The 14,784-nt window shown below is 49.1% G+C and overlaps 6 protein-coding genes across 6 annotated transcripts; 3 read left to right on the forward strand and 3 right to left on the reverse strand.

The window, feature by feature from the left end:
• Nucleotides 1–41: 41 nt before the first annotated feature.
• On the forward strand, nucleotides 42–752 carry BT62DRAFT_898172 (inhibitor of apoptosis repeat-containing protein; the record flags this gene model as incomplete). Its single annotated transcript, XM_043183325.1, has 3 exons — nucleotides 42–361; nucleotides 413–539; nucleotides 594–752. The coding sequence occupies 3 exons, from the start codon at nucleotides 42–44 to the stop codon at nucleotides 750–752; spliced, it is 606 nt and encodes a 201-aa protein (XP_043038665.1).
• A 4,480-nt stretch (nucleotides 753–5,232) lies between these two features.
• Nucleotides 5,233–7,179, forward strand: BT62DRAFT_1027976 (uncharacterized protein; the record flags this gene model as incomplete). Its single annotated transcript, XM_043178306.1, has 5 exons — nucleotides 5,233–5,427; nucleotides 5,484–5,491; nucleotides 5,513–5,968; nucleotides 6,019–6,247; nucleotides 6,299–7,179. The coding sequence occupies 5 exons, from the start codon at nucleotides 5,233–5,235 to the stop codon at nucleotides 6,929–6,931; spliced, it is 1,521 nt and encodes a 506-aa protein (XP_043038666.1). The 3' UTR covers nucleotides 6,932–7,179.
• BT62DRAFT_933591 (uncharacterized protein) lies at nucleotides 7,003–8,613 on the reverse strand. Its single transcript, XM_043186584.1, has 9 exons — nucleotides 8,492–8,613; nucleotides 8,249–8,430; nucleotides 8,090–8,194; nucleotides 7,892–8,032; nucleotides 7,766–7,835; nucleotides 7,440–7,712; nucleotides 7,303–7,387; nucleotides 7,182–7,245; nucleotides 7,003–7,128 (listed from the first exon to the last, which is right to left on the reverse strand). The coding sequence occupies exons 1-9, from the start codon at nucleotides 8,547–8,549 to the stop codon at nucleotides 7,105–7,107; spliced, it is 1,002 nt and encodes a 333-aa protein (XP_043038667.1). The 5' UTR covers nucleotides 8,550–8,613; the 3' UTR covers nucleotides 7,003–7,104.
• Nucleotides 8,614–8,908: 295 nt separating this feature from the next.
• Nucleotides 8,909–9,653, forward strand: BT62DRAFT_898171 (uncharacterized protein; the record flags this gene model as incomplete). Its single annotated transcript, XM_043183324.1, has 4 exons — nucleotides 8,909–8,984; nucleotides 9,032–9,145; nucleotides 9,200–9,333; nucleotides 9,384–9,653. 4 exons carry the CDS (start codon nucleotides 8,909–8,911, stop codon nucleotides 9,651–9,653), a joined length of 594 nt encoding a protein of 197 aa, XP_043038668.1.
• A 1,331-nt stretch (nucleotides 9,654–10,984) lies between these two features.
• BT62DRAFT_981443 (FAD/NAD(P)-binding domain-containing protein) lies at nucleotides 10,985–12,870 on the reverse strand (the record flags this gene model as incomplete). The annotated part of the gene is made up of 11 exons (XM_043189596.1): nucleotides 10,985–11,046; nucleotides 11,105–11,348; nucleotides 11,401–11,451; nucleotides 11,504–11,593; nucleotides 11,644–11,817; nucleotides 11,872–11,889; nucleotides 11,959–12,344; nucleotides 12,397–12,465; nucleotides 12,518–12,598; nucleotides 12,650–12,774; nucleotides 12,839–12,870. 11 exons carry the CDS (start codon nucleotides 12,868–12,870, stop codon nucleotides 10,985–10,987), a joined length of 1,332 nt encoding a protein of 443 aa, XP_043038669.1.
• A 221-nt stretch (nucleotides 12,871–13,091) lies between these two features.
• BT62DRAFT_214463 (uncharacterized protein) lies at nucleotides 13,092–14,578 on the reverse strand. Its single transcript, XM_043180082.1, has 4 exons — nucleotides 14,082–14,578; nucleotides 13,769–14,013; nucleotides 13,457–13,532; nucleotides 13,092–13,362 (listed from the first exon to the last, which is right to left on the reverse strand). Exons 1-4 carry the CDS (start codon nucleotides 14,305–14,307, stop codon nucleotides 13,217–13,219), a joined length of 693 nt encoding a protein of 230 aa, XP_043038670.1. The 5' UTR covers nucleotides 14,308–14,578; the 3' UTR covers nucleotides 13,092–13,216.
• Between the last annotated feature and the right edge of the window lie 206 nt (nucleotides 14,579–14,784).

The following is a 14,784-nucleotide window of genomic DNA, read 5'->3' on the forward strand; positions in this document are numbered from 1 at the left end:
ACCTTGTCACGGTCAACAGACGGCTCATTACCCTCAGAGTAATGGAGATCCTCCAGAATCGTATCGACTCGTTTACGCGTTCAAAGCGCGTAAAAAATGGCCAGAAAACAACCGTTGCACTCAAATGGCCCCATCCGTCCGCCTTCCAGGCGAATCCAGAGACGTTGGCAGAGGCTGGTTTCTATTACGACCCCAGCCCAGAGGACAGGGACAGTGTTACCTGCTACATGTGCAGCAAGCAGCTCAGCGAATGGGACAGTGATGATGACCCGTTCGATATTCACTATCGCAAATGTGCAAAGACTTGTTCTTGGGCAGTGGTCCGATGTGGTTTGCGAAATGATGTAGACAATCAGGGAAGGTAAGGATAAATGGGGCGCTGTTGTCGTTTTTGCAGCTGAACCCTTCACAGATTTGTGTCCCAGAATAAGAATCGCCTGCCTCTATCCAAGGCGATGGAGAAGGCTCGACTTGACACCTTTACCTTCGACGATGGCTGGCCTCACGATAGTACCAAGAACGGATGCACCTCGAAGAAAGTACGAATTCACGCATACCAGCGTCCACACTCATTAATCCTTAATTTCTCACAGATGGCGCGTGCTGGCTTCATATACATGCCCCAAGAACCGGGGGACGATCTTGCTACGTGCTTATATTGCGGCGTCTCCTTGAGTGGATGGGATGATGATGATGATCCATGGTGCGTCTTCCCTTCTTTTCTCTCGTTCTTATTCTCATATATTCTATAGGGAAGAACATCTGAAGCGAGTCAAGAAGGCCAATGGCAACTGCCCCATCTTTGCCGACCTTTCCCCAGCTCCCAAGCCACCCCCCAAATCGAAATCCAAGAGCAAACATAATGATGTGATTATGCCTACGAAGGGCTTCGATGGCGCAGAAAACTCTTCCGATGTCTCCTCCATGCCTGAGAGCAGCCGTGTTGCCAAGACGCCGCGTAAACCTCGAGCCACTGGGAAGGGCGCCAAAACTCCGGGCACCCGTTCACAAGCCTCATCTAAAGCCAGTCGTCGCTCTGCACATACAGGAGAGGCATATACAGAAGAGGACGATGAAGACGATGCCATGACCGCTCCTCTCCCACCACCTCGGATCCGAAAGGCTTCGACTAGATCGCGTTCGGCCTCCCGCGCCCCGTCGGTCGATGATGATTCCCTCCGCAAATCATCGAAATCGAGATCCAAGTCAAAGGCTGTCGCTGAAACCGAGGGGAAGGAGGACGACGACCCAGAACCCCCTCCTCTCAAGCCCTCAAGATCAAAATCAAAATCTCGGGCGGTTGAGGATGAGGTGCCATTAGGGAGAAGTACAACACGTAAACCGTCGGTAAAAACCAAGACGAAAGCTGCCGGCTATTCCACAGCCGATGAAACGAGATCCAAACCGAACGACATATCTGAAACGGAGGAGGAAGAGAGCGAAATTGGTCTCCCGCCTCCTAAGCCCTCGAGATCCAAGTCAAAGTCACGAGCGGTTAGGGAACGTGAGGTGGATGAGGATGAAATACCTCTGGCGAAAAGCACTACCCGCAAACCGTCATCCAGGGCGCCGGCCAGAACTCTATCACCACAGGATCTGAACGATGATGCGCCGGTCAAGAAACCACCTTCCAGAGCGACGAAACCATCGCGGTCTAAACCCCTCCCCCCTCCTCCAGATACGCAGTCGGAAGATGAAGCGGTGCTCGCAAAGAAGGCATTTTCTAGATCGACTCGATCCAAAGCAAAGCTACCCCTGCGGGACGACGAATCCGTTCTGGAACCACCAACCAAAGGTTCGTCTAGGTCAACTCGACATAAGGGACAACCACCTTCAGATAGTCAGCTAGAAGATGAGTTCTCCGCACCAGCCATCTCAGAATTCAACTCAAATAAGCCTCTATCTAAACCTACATCGAAGGTGCAACCGAAGCTTACTTCCACTCAGAAGGCTGACCCAGGAGTGGTGGAGTTGCAGTCGGAGGAAGACATGAGTCAATATGTTCCTCCAAAGACTCCTGCGCCGTCGAAGAAAGCCTCCAAACCACGAGTCAAGTCGAAGCCCACTCCAGCAGAGGGTCCTCAGGGTTCTGACGTCGACGATGCAGTCACGGCCCCAGCCCCCTCGCATGCCCGAAAGCCCTCTAAATCGCAGGCCACGAAAGTCAAAGCCAATGAAGTCGGGCCGGAGGCACCTTCTGCCCTTCGTTGTGGAGAAAAACCTTCGTCTCCCGAGGGGCATTCCTCCTCATCCCGGCAACCACCTGGACCCAGAAACAATGACCTTTCAGGGCCTGATGAAGACGTAATCATGGAGGAAATACATGGGCGCTCCCAAATGAAACTGAACGGCAGCAGCGCTCGCTATAATGTTCCTCACGTGGCCTCATATTCAGGGAATGCACACCGTGTGAAGGCGAAAACTTCTCAGCATGAAGCCGAACGTAACCTCGCTTCCAATACACAATCATCCTCCCATGTCAGCCAAAGTGGCACAACAAGCGATGTAGAACGGAGCGAGATAGATGCAGGGTTAAAACTGGTAGAGATTTCATCGGAGGAAGAAGATGAAAAAGGACCACTGCCTCAGAAACCCAAACCATCCCACTCGAAGGGGAAAGGAAAAGGCAAGGCAAAGGCGGCGACGGTGGATATCTCGTCCGAAATACACCATCAGACCCCAGAAGAAACACAACCACAGGCGCCGGATGTGCGAATGGATGACACAAACGAGGGCAATTCAATGCTCGACATAGAGACACAGCCGTTGACCCCTCCTCGTTCTCCACCTCGTTCCGTCCCGCTGTCTCCTCCATCAATAAATACTGACCCTCAGCACGACAGTAGTCAATCCTTGGATGCTGGTTTCCAGTTCTTGCCTCCTCTCGCGTTGGAATCGTTTGTTCCGCTTGAAAGCCTTACGGAAGCTGAGTTGTCGATGACTGTTGAGGAGTGGATCAGATACCAGATGGGTGTTGAATACGAAAAATTCAAGCAGGATGGTGAGCGGGAATTAGCCGCTTTCGAGAGGAAGGCGGAGGAAGTCAGAAAAGCCATTGAGGCACTGTGAGCGCGGTGCTTTCTTTTTTTCCCCACTTTTCCTTTTATTTTCTAAGTACACAATAGACCTTAACTCGCGCATGGACTTTCTGACGCTATTATTATGGTCGATTTGCTTGTTCACGATCGATATACTCTTTGATCCAAATGACTTCTCTACTTACATGTATCTGCGAGTCAAAGGTCAAACCTTTCGTAGTTTGCACGATCCATTGGCCATCGCAATGCATATTTATACTGACTCTATATCGCAACTCGACCATTCATTCAGACCTGTAATCACGAGAACTCACAACGCCAGTTTAAGTATCCGTGCTGGATTCAACTGAATATCTCTCGTCCTATTGTATCGCACTTGTCCGATTCGGAAGAGTTTCATGGCTGGACATAGACTATATAACATGGAACGACTACCGAGTCGGAGCTAACGTAATTAGGTCTTGTGGCGAGTCTGGAGTTATCCCAAACGCGGATAGGCCAGCGCTGTATTGACCAGGACCATGACGATGGCAAGCCAAATCTGACGTACTTACTTACTGGACGTCGCAGCCGGCAGCAAAATGCAGCAATTAGAGCAGGGTGACTCAATTACATCCCCTGATTCCTTGATTGAATATTCGAGATTTTTGCCTTCTCAAGGTCGACGCCACTCAAGGTCGAGGCCCGTAATGCAAGATGCTTCCCTCATGTTTCAACGTACCGTGCATGCTTTGAGCTGTCTTTGAAGCACGATCACGTTCGCAGGTTTCTGTCACTGCCAATTGCTGTCATCGGGAAATTAAACCTTCATTGGCACAAGACGGTCAACGTTACGAGAAGAGATTCTTCACTAATGAACACACCATTACTTTCTGATATATCACCTCATGCAGTCGGATGTTGTGAGTGAGAGCTCCTAGGGCGCTAAAACTAAAAGACATGTGCTTCAAATACCTGTCTTATCGTAGATCAATGAAGGTGAGTTATTATACAAACACCCGGTCCTGTCAGCTGTAGGAAATTTCACATCATAACAAGTTATCTGAAGTATTTGCGCGTATGGGCTACTATATTTCTTACATCCTCCAATCAAAGAAAGATGCCGCTGTTTATGGCCCCTTAAAGTCACGTCACGTCACATCCAACTTTTTGCTTTCAATGTATGACTCGTTCTGGACCCGCAGCCAGTCAATAGACACCTATACCCTCATTGGCCGATGGGCTAACTGGAGTCTGTGATTTTCTGAGGATGAGCCGTTTCCCTGGGCCAGTTATGCTAGTAGTGACCTATTGAACTTCGCCGAATCGACGTAGCCGAGGGTACCAACCGCCTCCGCCTACCCACGGCTCAATCGCACTTTTCAGAGGACTGATCGCACTCATTTCGTGGGCGTCATTTTTCTCACATTATCGATACCGATCAGGTCAGCCGGCTGATCAGATTATAAAAATTAGAGCTCGAGGTACCCGTTACTACTCCTCTGTATACTCCCAAGGAACCCAGCTCAAAAAACACACGTAGGAAAATCCATCATATCGGACGCGTGCGACCGGAGCCCCCAGTTTAGACTGTTTGATCAGTCCCAAAACTGTGCTCCTCGCGGTTCTGTATGTAAACGAAACAGATGACGCCACATGATGAAGGGCAAAGGAGATTAGGAACGGACCCAATGTTTGTTCAGAACACCCGTGAATGAAGGCATGGCTATGTGGTTAATTTTAAGATAGAATCTGATGTAATGGTGTTACAGAAAGAGATGCACCAAATGTGCGATTTTATCGACCGCGGAGTCGGGCCGCCGCTTGTTGTCTCCGTTTGTTTCGTATGTCGATTTGGTTTCCAAGTTGGTATCTGCATCGCCATGAAATATGTCTGCCACCTCTGCAGAAGGTATGGAACATCCGAAATTTAACGCTTACCACGTCCACATCGTGAGAGGGGACTGGTGCTGGTTCGTAATTGTAACGACTTGTTTGCATCGACCTTGATCTAGCTTTGTGCCAGCGCGGCTTTCCCAAAGGCACCGCTGTCCACACGGAACAGTAAATCTTGTGCAATTCGTGCATTCCTGCTCCTTAAAAGCCCAATTCTGACGGAGACTGGACTTCTCCATCCGTAGCAACTTCTCTGTTACTGTCACCTTTATCGAGTTTCTCCTTTCTTCCAGTGCCTCGTGTTCGTGCTGTATGGTGCATGACCGTCGAGTCGTTCTCTGGTCGCATCCCTGGTCCTGTCGACGCTAGATCTTCCTGTTGGTGTCCAGCCTTCAATCCTTTGCTTCGCGCTAATCATGCTCCTAAGGCCATGCCATTTTTAGATTTACCTGTGGACCTCTTTCTGGCTGTTTTTCGCTTCCTCAGTCTTGACGACATTCTGAGGATAAGACGGGTAGATCAATTGATTTCCTAATTACAATCGCCGATATAGATTTCAATTACTTGTAGGTCTGCAGGTACTTGCACGAGCTTTGTAGGCTTCCTAGCGTCTGGCATCTCCTTCTTCGCACACAAATCATAACGCAGAGTATCCCTTTCCCTTCAGGCCCTCCGGGATGGCTTAATAACCTAGGGGCAGGGAAGCTCGAAGGCCTCGTTGTCCGCGCTGTTCGATCCCGCCGCAACTGGACTTCGCCGTCGCCTCGCGCCACGAGGCAGCTGGAAATTAGTATCGGGCCGACTAGATTACCTGCCCAGGAAAGACGGGTTATCGCCCTCAAATTTTTAACTCGTGGCCCACACTCCTACATTCTGTCCGCCGCCCTCAGTATTCATGCGCGGCCGAATCCTGCCCAGCTCTCTATCGAGTGCTGGGATATCAACCGCACCCCCTTCTGCATCGCGAGGCGTCAAGGGCCATGGCTAGGTGGATGTGCCTTCAATAAAGATGCTTCTTATCCACCTTCAGTCGCGGTTAAAGGCCAAGATTCTAGGTACGCTGTTTTTCTTCGTCGCTTTCGGTGACGCTTACCCCTTAGCATAGTCTTCAGGTGTTTTCCATCTCTACCACGGCCCATAACCCCAGCGCCGCCTTCGCTACCATCGCCAGGATGCCTGGCCCCGTACACGAGCTCCTTGCATTCTCAGGCTCCATCGTCCTGATACGCAATCATAATGATCAACTCTTCGTCTGCGACGTACGCCGTGTGGGACACCGCATGGAACTTGTCAGGCCTCCCCTCCCGCCTCCTCAAGCCGCACAACCAACTCAGGTATGTAACAATGCAGCCGAATCGGGGTCCTTCTCACTATATGCTTGGCAGGCTGAAGCATGTTTTGAAACCCTTATTTTCAACGACTTTCTAATCATCCTGCGATCCAGGTTCCTTGCGATCTACTCCCTCCATTTATTCCGTCAGGCAACGACGAGCCGAGGCGTCCTTCATCCCTTGGCACATCACGTTTGGCAATGGAGTGTCGACTCTGGTCGTCTGGCCTTCCACACTTCCTACGCACGGGGTCCCCAGCCCATCAGCGTTTTAATCAGATTCGCGAGCTCATTCCCTTGGCCTACGAATATGCTCAATCACTTCGTTATATATCCCAACCCTCCAGGGTCACACTTGCTCTACGACTTCACTCCGATTCAAGTGCAGAGCATATCTGCACCATTACGGCTTTTTGCTCTAACTGACATGGCCATCGGGGAGTATAATACGGCGGTGTGGTTGGACACGGATACAGAAAGTTATTTCCTACAAGCATCTTCGGGACAAAGACTTGCCGGATGCATACTTAGTCGTGTCAATGAGGGTCGAGTCACTGACACGAATGCTTCGACTGTCTACAACATGCACGAAGGCGCCAGCTGGACCCGAGTGTCCTTAGATGAGAGAAACGACAAGATAGCAATCGGAACGCTAGATGGAAGGATAATTATTTTGGAACTTGCGTAAGATAGCTGCACGCTCTCGTTTCACCTGAATTCTTACACTAAATGCAGATGACCCGATATGTCTGATGTTTTTCATGGTCTGCATATGCTTGCATTGTACGAAGGCACGCCGATGGTTAGTATCATACGTCTTTGATTGACGGCAGATATGGTAATTGAAGATTGATGAAAATCTCATGGAATAGTAGCAATAAGGACCTTCCTATTAGGGTCAATAATCGAGACCATACACAGAAATGAGGTGCATGTACCGCGGAGGGAGTAAGTCCGAGCTCCCTTAAAGACTTGGAGAAATCTGAACGAGAAAACGTTTTCCTATCCAGGAGCAGCAGCATGAGGTTTCGGTGTCAAACAACGTAACTGGTAACTTGCCTCGGGAAGTGTTGGGCAAACATTACCGTTTCAACGTCAACAGATAGCAACTGTGCCGCAAGGAATTCTGCAACCTCACGTAAAGCTAAGGAGATGAAAGTCAGGTCATGCGATGAGATTATGAATGGCGTACGTACGAGCATCACTCGATAGAGTCGTTGTGTACGGCTGCCCTCCCGAGGACATGCGTATTTGTAATCGAGTTTCTTTGAATTCCCTACCTTTAACACCAGATGACGACGCAGCCGCCGGAGCGGGGGAAGTAGCAGGAGCGGTAGTTGATAGATTGTCAGTGATAGGTTTACCCTCTCGAAGGGCCTTTTCCCTGGCAGCTTTCTCAGCACGAGCTTTCTTGTCGGCCTCAATCTGTGCTTTCACTGCCGCTTTAGCTTTAGCATCTTCGATCTTATCTGAGCATCAAGGGTGAATAAAAATGTAACAAGCGCAGCGATGATAGGTGAACCTCTTTTTCTTTGTTCCGCCTCCTTTATGGCCTCCTTAACCTTGAGTTCCTCTTTGATTTTATTCATGTCCTGTAATCGGTAATAAAACAACGGAAGAAGAACAAAAAAACAGGAATAAATCGGACCTTGCCTGCTTTTCGACGAATTTTCTCATTCTCCTTGTGTTCGACAGCCTCCTCAACAGCTTTCTTGGCGCGCTTTTCGGACGTCTTTTCCCGGAGTTCAGCGAGCTTTGCAATCTTTTCTTCCTCCGTAAGGGGCTTGATCTGCTCATAAGGGTGATCATGCGGAGAAGCGAGGATTCCTCAAAGAAGTGGACTCACCTCTTCTGTGGACTCTTCGAATGCAATATGGCCGCTCTTTTCAGCATGGAAATTGGCGAGAGCTGTATTCCGGAAAGTTTTGCCACACTCTGAACATTTGATACTCTGTGTTCATCATTAGGCGGGCAATAATACGACAACACGTCTTGGGTCACACACCTTAGCTTCCAGGCCAGCTAGATTAGCGGTGGCTTCTGCGTCGTCGTCCTCATCGACGTCCATCGGTGCGGAGCCAGCTGACTCTGATACTGAACCCATATCCGGTATAGGCTGTTCTCCGTGCTCCAATATGTGGTCAATTGCTGGCTGCAGTCCACGATTTCCCGTCGCCTTGAGCGCCCCTGGAGAGTCGAGTCGCGATCGAAACGAAGTAATCGTGATATTTGGATGAAATTCCCTTACACTCGACACGTGCGGCCTCAAATCCCATACCAATAAGACTATCTCTGTCGCTAGGCATTGTTGCAAGAAAAGTCGAGGTGTATTCGGTGGCAATGTGATGTGATAGTAGAAGGGACGAGTACTAAAGGTCACGTCACAATTTCCTTTTTGAGGTCATCACTAATTACGTTCTGCAGAAAGTCTCGCAATAACGCATCTCAAACAGGGTTATTCAAAAATTCTACATATGCATTGCGTGTCATTACCAATTTTCAGACCAAAACCGAGGGAAACGAGAAAACTGACATTCCTTCCACGGCAGATAGGACGCGTCGCATCACGTGTAGTTTCGGAGTTTGTCGGAGTTCCAATTTACAGCACTCCAATAAGATATCCTTTGTATTTTTCCTTATCACTATCACGATTCAACCGCCCTGCATGGACGACACGCACGCTCAAAATCGTGTTGAAAGGTTGGAAGTAGAGGAAGAAGATGCCCGTATAAAAAGAATAGGTACGCTCCCCTCCCTGCACCGTGAAATCCGTCTGACCTTCGCATAGAGGCCGTAATGCACAAGCTCAATACTGCCTCCGACCCTAGGCCTCCAGCGACCACGGCTAAGTCTTTTGACTTTGGCGAAAGAAGGACTTTTGCTGTGGACGCCCCAAGCGAACGTGGGCATTCTGATACACCTCCAGTTGCTAAGGCTGACGATATCCGCGTCCTAGTTCTGTCTCGCGTGCAAGCATTCCTGCCTCAGATGGAGGCATCAAATGCTATTTTGGCGCAGCGTGTTGAGTTAGATCCGAAAAGCGTTAACATTGAACATATCACAGAGGGAATGAATCAATACATTGAAATGGTTCGTCGTCATCCAACCCCAGCTATACTGTCTATCTAACTCTGTCTTAGAACCTAGGTCTTGGAGTCTTTGAACATCATAAAGATGCCCAATCCCAGCAGGGTCTTGACTTTCAGATGGGCTCGTCTTCATCTTCCGAGTCAGACGAAGAGGATTCCTCGGATACAGATACTGATTCGTCCTCCGAAATTATCACGTCGTTCTTACCTTCCCCGCGTCTAATCAAACCGCTTCCGAAGCGTGGGCTCTCAGGCAACAAATCTCCTCGTATTATCGTACTAGGAGGCCAGGAATTTTCAGAGTCTTCGAGTACTTGTTGAATCTCTTCCTGGGGTTCGTGTTGTGGTGGGTTGACTGTTTGATCTTTCTCCATGTAATTCATTTTCCGTTTGTCTGTATGTAGTTCATACTTACTATATAGCCGCGTCAGCTACACCTTCTACTCAATATTTCACTGGATCTATGAAATTGGGCTCGCCCTATCTTTCGCTCTCTGACTACGGCCACGCTACTTGCTGCTCTGGATACATACCTTATGGTGTATAAGAGATGACCGCGTCATCTAACTCCATTTCAACACGGACTTTATTCACTCAAATCCAATACTTGCGTGGAAACAATCCTGCAGTATGCAAGTCGGATGCTACTTTGCCGGTTTTAATGGGGTAGAAAATTGACCTCCAAATATACCCGTCGGACGCGTGTGATCTTCAGGACACGACATGTATGGAGTTCAGAAATACTACGACCGATGCTAGTCTGACTCTGGACCCGGCGACGAACAGTATAGCTATTTAAAATTGTGATAGTCAGTCCTCGGCACCTCGACTCGTTCCTGGACTGTCCTTGCAACAGCATGACCACATACACCGGGTACCACAAGCAATGCATAAATCACGATCGACATCTATTCCGCACGAAATTCATATAAACTTAAATTTCTGAATGGTGTCCTGATGATGATAGGATCGGACACTGGGGTGCCGCTCCGTTTCGCGGGACGATGTCCTCCTGTTCAGCAACCTGCCCGAGCTAGAATCTGAGGCCCTCGGGCTCCTTTCACTGCTAGAGGAACAGTTTCTCTGGGAACAATCAATCGCAATGCTGCGAGGGGTGGTCTAATGGGGCGTGCAGAGACGGAAAGCCGTGTCCAGATGTGCCATGTGCATCGGTGGGCTTTCGCAGCCGTTGTTTCTTTATGGAAATCGCGACCGTGCAATCTCGATATCGATCCATGTCCGATGGACTTATCTCTCTTTCATCGTGACGACCCTGAGGCGACGTTAACCTAAGGCCTGGCGGGCACTGGCCTCTGGGTAATCGGAGGTCATGAATTATGAGTAAGCCCTGTCAGGATTTTGTGGCCTACTTCAAACACTTTCTGAATATTAGGGTAATTACAAAAAATACATCAGGCTTTCATCTTTCCGATCAACGGACACATTGAAATCAGATGCGCATTCACTATATTACAGACAAGAACTAAAAGCAACGGTTTTACAAGGAGGAAGAGTACGACAAGTACTACTCTATGGAAGATGCATTGCAGTACATACACTCAGTATCAATTATTCCGGCAAGAACAGTGAAAGCACTGAAGGCCATGAGGTATATCCGTGCCATAAGACTCAAAAACGGTTTCCGCCTGAAACTACCGCGATTCAAGCAGGCTAAGCGCCTCCTGTACTGACCCATCGATTGAAGTTGTCCAGGCTACGAAGTATAATCGTTAGCATCGGAGCCACAGTCAGCGTATACTCAATCGACATACCCCACTCCCAGTTTCGTGTAAACCTATTACCCAAATGTTGAAGCTTCTCCCATAATTGACTGTCTGATAGCCGCTCCCAATCAATGTCGTCAGCAAAAGTGAAGTAACGACCGTTTAACCGCGACCGTTCTTGCACCTGGAGAGCAAGGGGGCGTCTAACGTTATCGTAAACTTGCAGGGCCCGCTCGATGTTTCCCCTGTGCGTGCCCCGATGTCTCAGGACAGTAGCAAGGATGTAGGCATCCTACGGGTCGTGAGTAAATGTCCATACCTGTGGCGGAAAGTACGAAACATACTTCAATAGCTTGGCCGGCTCCTGATCCCTGATGGGGACACATTGCATGTGCCTAAAAATGCACGTGAGTTTCTATCCAATTACCACTTTCGAATCCTACATACCGCATCACCCAAGAGGGCGACTCTGCCTGAGACGAAAGACTTCATCGGTTTGACTGTATGTACGGCCCACTGAAGGGGTCTGTCAACACACTGAGTTAAATGAGTAAGGAGCCCTATGAATTATGGCAGACAGAACCCACAGAAATCAACATGAGAACCTCAGGTTCCCAGGTCTGGAAGTTTGACGCGAATGCCGACACATCAGTGGCGCTCATCCATGGTCCGTTGAACTTGGTGCCTTCCAAGTCATGCCTCATTACGAAGGCTACGAAATTGATTGCTCTACCCTGAGAAATTGGGTATGCGATGACGAACTGGTAAAAATGAGTGAGAGGGTCCCGTGCTAGTAGGAAAACTTTGAAACGTACGCCGTTCTTGCCTAGATACTGCAGTCAAAAAGGAAATAACATCAGCATGTGTCTCGCACAAGTTGGAACGGCATTCTGAATACGTACTTGCATGGGCGTTGTTAGGACACTGTGGCTTGGATTACAGGCTCGAAGCTTTGCAGAAGGAATGAGAGCACGGTACGCGACCTGCCCACTCCAGGATGGATGAATGGCGTCCAGTGCTCGGGCAGCTTCACTCGGCCGACCTTCCGCTTGGGCCCAGCGGGATCTTTCGTTCAGCAAGGTTGCTCTCACGGAAGATTTTAGGCCATCAGCGCCAATGAGTAGGTCACAAGTCGCTTTGCTTCCGTCCTCGAAAAGAAGTTCAACGGGGCCAGTAAGATCCTGTGTATAGGTCCGTATACGCTTTTTGAAGAACATCCTCGTGGACGGTGGGAGGTGGCTGACAAGAACCTGCTGGAAATCGGCTCGGTGGATAGTGATCAAAGTACCTGTAGCATTGATATCAGTACGAAATCAATCAGCTGGAAGAAGATGCCTTACCATGGGTCACAAGCGTATAGAAATCTACTCCCTTTAGTTGGTCGCTCTTTCGGTATCTGAAAGCTCGTACTGGACGGTGATAATTAAAAAGGCATCTCGGACAATCGAGTGAACAAGATACCTGGCCCATCTTTCACTTCTGATTCCGTTCGCTTCAGTAGTTCCTGGTCAATGCCGAGTGCCTTAATGACCTTCCACGGTCCTGCAATTTTTCAGCGCGGTGATAATTGACATGTGAGCTAAACAGACTTACGAGGGAAAATTCCAATCCCAGCTCCCACTTCAGCCAGTTGAGATGCAGATTCGTAGACGTCGACTTGTACGTCCGAGTATTTTGCAAGGGCTAACGCGCATGTCAATCCGCCTATACCTGCGCCGCTGTCCAATAAAAATCCCCGACGGTTAGTATGCGCGCTTCAGGGAAGTCAAGTACAGGACTTACCAAATAGCTACCCGGAGTCGTGGTTGGTTCATTGCAGGTTGTTGAAAAAATCGCTGGGAAGAGAATACAAGGTATAAATAGTGGAGAAACGGGCTATGATAGTTCTGGATATCCAAGAAGGCCGCCATGTTGAGGGATTTCGTTTTATATTTGACACCATCTGACCGGCATAGAAATGCGACGCGTCCGAAATTGACATGTGTAATCTAAAGAAAGACGGTTCTGCCTAATTTCCCATTTCATCCATTTGTCCCACGATTCGGTCGCGCGGCAAGGAGCCTATCCTCGCCCCCATTAACAACGGGTCAAATGATCAAATGTTGGTGAGTATAGTCGAGGTAGGCGCTTGTATCGCAATCTTTCACGAGGCACGCGGAATCAATTCAAAATCCAGCCTCGCCGTTTCGAAGGCCTTCTTTCGCTCTTGTGGAACCTCGAGACCCTCTCAATTCCACTTTCAACGTCGAGATCGTTATGTACCCTGGATCCCTCGGACTGCGACATTTGAATGCCGAAATTTGCAACTTGTGTGTACACAGATCCAGAACAGGCCCAGATAGATGTGAGTTTTCGGTGGAAATGAATAAGTAACCAAGAGAAACGATATGAATGGCGTACCAGGCCCCGGGTCACCACGATGCAATACTTGATTACGGGTGTACAGCAGGGAAAGCCGCGCCGCTAGTACGTTGAGCTGATGGTGGGTGAGATGGGATAAGAAAGCATATAGCCTCCGGTATTCATTCAAAACTGCATGCAAGACCCGATCTTCCCCCACGTGCGAATCATGATCCTTTTTATCGATCATTTGCTCGCGTGCAAGAAGCTCGACGAGTCTTACCTAGTGGACATAACTTGCTTATTCTTGAAGCAAAAGAATCCTGATTTCCCGGAACGAGGAAAGCGGCGTTGAATTGTGAAATTACTCACGGCGGAAACACCTGTATAATGAGAGGCTCTGGGTGCTTTGCTCACGCGGCACGCATTCACAAGGAAGGGGACGGAGAAACAACTGTAAGCGAGGGTAACCTCCGATTTGGGCGCCCTGAAGTCTATCGGCGGCCCGAAAAAATCAAAGTTCTTTTTTAGTTCTACCGTGGGGAAAATCAGTATCAGGCAACACTGGCAGGCACACATGTAAGTAACAGAGAGAGCAGAGAGACAAAGATTGTAGCCTGTATAAAAAGCACTCGGGACATCAGCGCACTCGTTACTCAATCTATGATGACTACGACAACATTACCTCTCGGCTCGCAGGTGCCTTGTAAGCACGCCATTCCGTATGGGACTCTAAGCTTTGCTACCAAGTTGGAACATGATGCTCGGCAGCTGCTGCGGTAGCTTTTTCGCTCCTTCTGTTCGATATCTTTTAAGAACCACCAGAGGTAGTGGGTGCGTAGGGCGATCCATTCATTCGAGAAGATAAGAACCTGTTCTGGAGGCACTGGAAGAAATATTTCTCCGAGCATTCATTCCCAGAAGAGCCACTCCCATGACTGAGTGTGCCCCACAGAGATTTCAGGGTCGAGATCAGTTCATTCATCCGCATCTCTGGAACTCTGCAGTCCTTGTACGCACACAGCAACCAAAGGACAGGGCTGACGGATGGGACAGTATTTGGAATGCATCCTCGTCCCGACTCGGACCAAGAAAATTCTCAGAACGATGAATCCATAACAGCAGTCGATTCGCGCGATTTGGGCGGGGTCGACCTAGAGTGTTCACACATGTCGGTGACGTAAGACAGACTTCCGATGATCTACACTGCAAACTTCTTCCAGGGCTTGAAGACCTGCATGAGCAGTATGTTCCCTAAGTGGCGAACCGTCACCGTACCTGGGAAGGCATTCACTGCTCCATATGTTCTCGAGTGAATATGGTTCATACCTGCTATATGAAGATTTAGGACAAAGGGTTTGCGGTTCTATTCAAGGTATTCTCCCTAG

The sequence above is a fragment of the Guyanagaster necrorhizus genome (genome assembly GCF_019112545.1).
Source record: "Guyanagaster necrorhizus MCA 3950 unplaced genomic scaffold BT62scaffold_16, whole genome shotgun sequence".
Classification (NCBI taxonomy): domain Eukaryota; kingdom Fungi; phylum Basidiomycota; class Agaricomycetes; order Agaricales; family Physalacriaceae; genus Guyanagaster; species Guyanagaster necrorhizus.

Bases quoted from the DNA above. Each gene is read 5' to 3' on its own strand.
- BT62DRAFT_933591 (XM_043186584.1), bottom strand. From the start codon at position 8,549: ATGCCTAGCGACAGAGATAGTCTTATTGGTATGGGATTTGAGGCCGCA. The intron at 7,836-7,891 runs GTCCGATTTATT...TACCGATTACAG, and splicing joins TTCGTCGAAAAGCAGGCAAG to GACATGAATAAAATCAAAGA. The intron at 7,388-7,439 runs GTACGTACGCCA...TCATCTCCTTAG, and splicing joins GACTCTATCGAGTGATGCTC to CTTTACGTGAGGTTGCAGAA.
- BT62DRAFT_214463 (XM_043180082.1), bottom strand. From the start codon at position 14,307: ATGCTCGGAGAAATATTTCTTCCAGTGCCTCCAGAACAGGTTCTTATC. The intron at 13,533-13,768 runs GTGAGTAATTTC...ACCCACCATCAG, and splicing joins ATTATACAGGTGTTTCCGCC to CTCAACGTACTAGCGGCGCG. The intron at 13,363-13,456 runs GTACGCCATTCA...TGTACACACAAG, and splicing joins TCGTGGTGACCCGGGGCCTG to TTGCAAATTTCGGCATTCAA.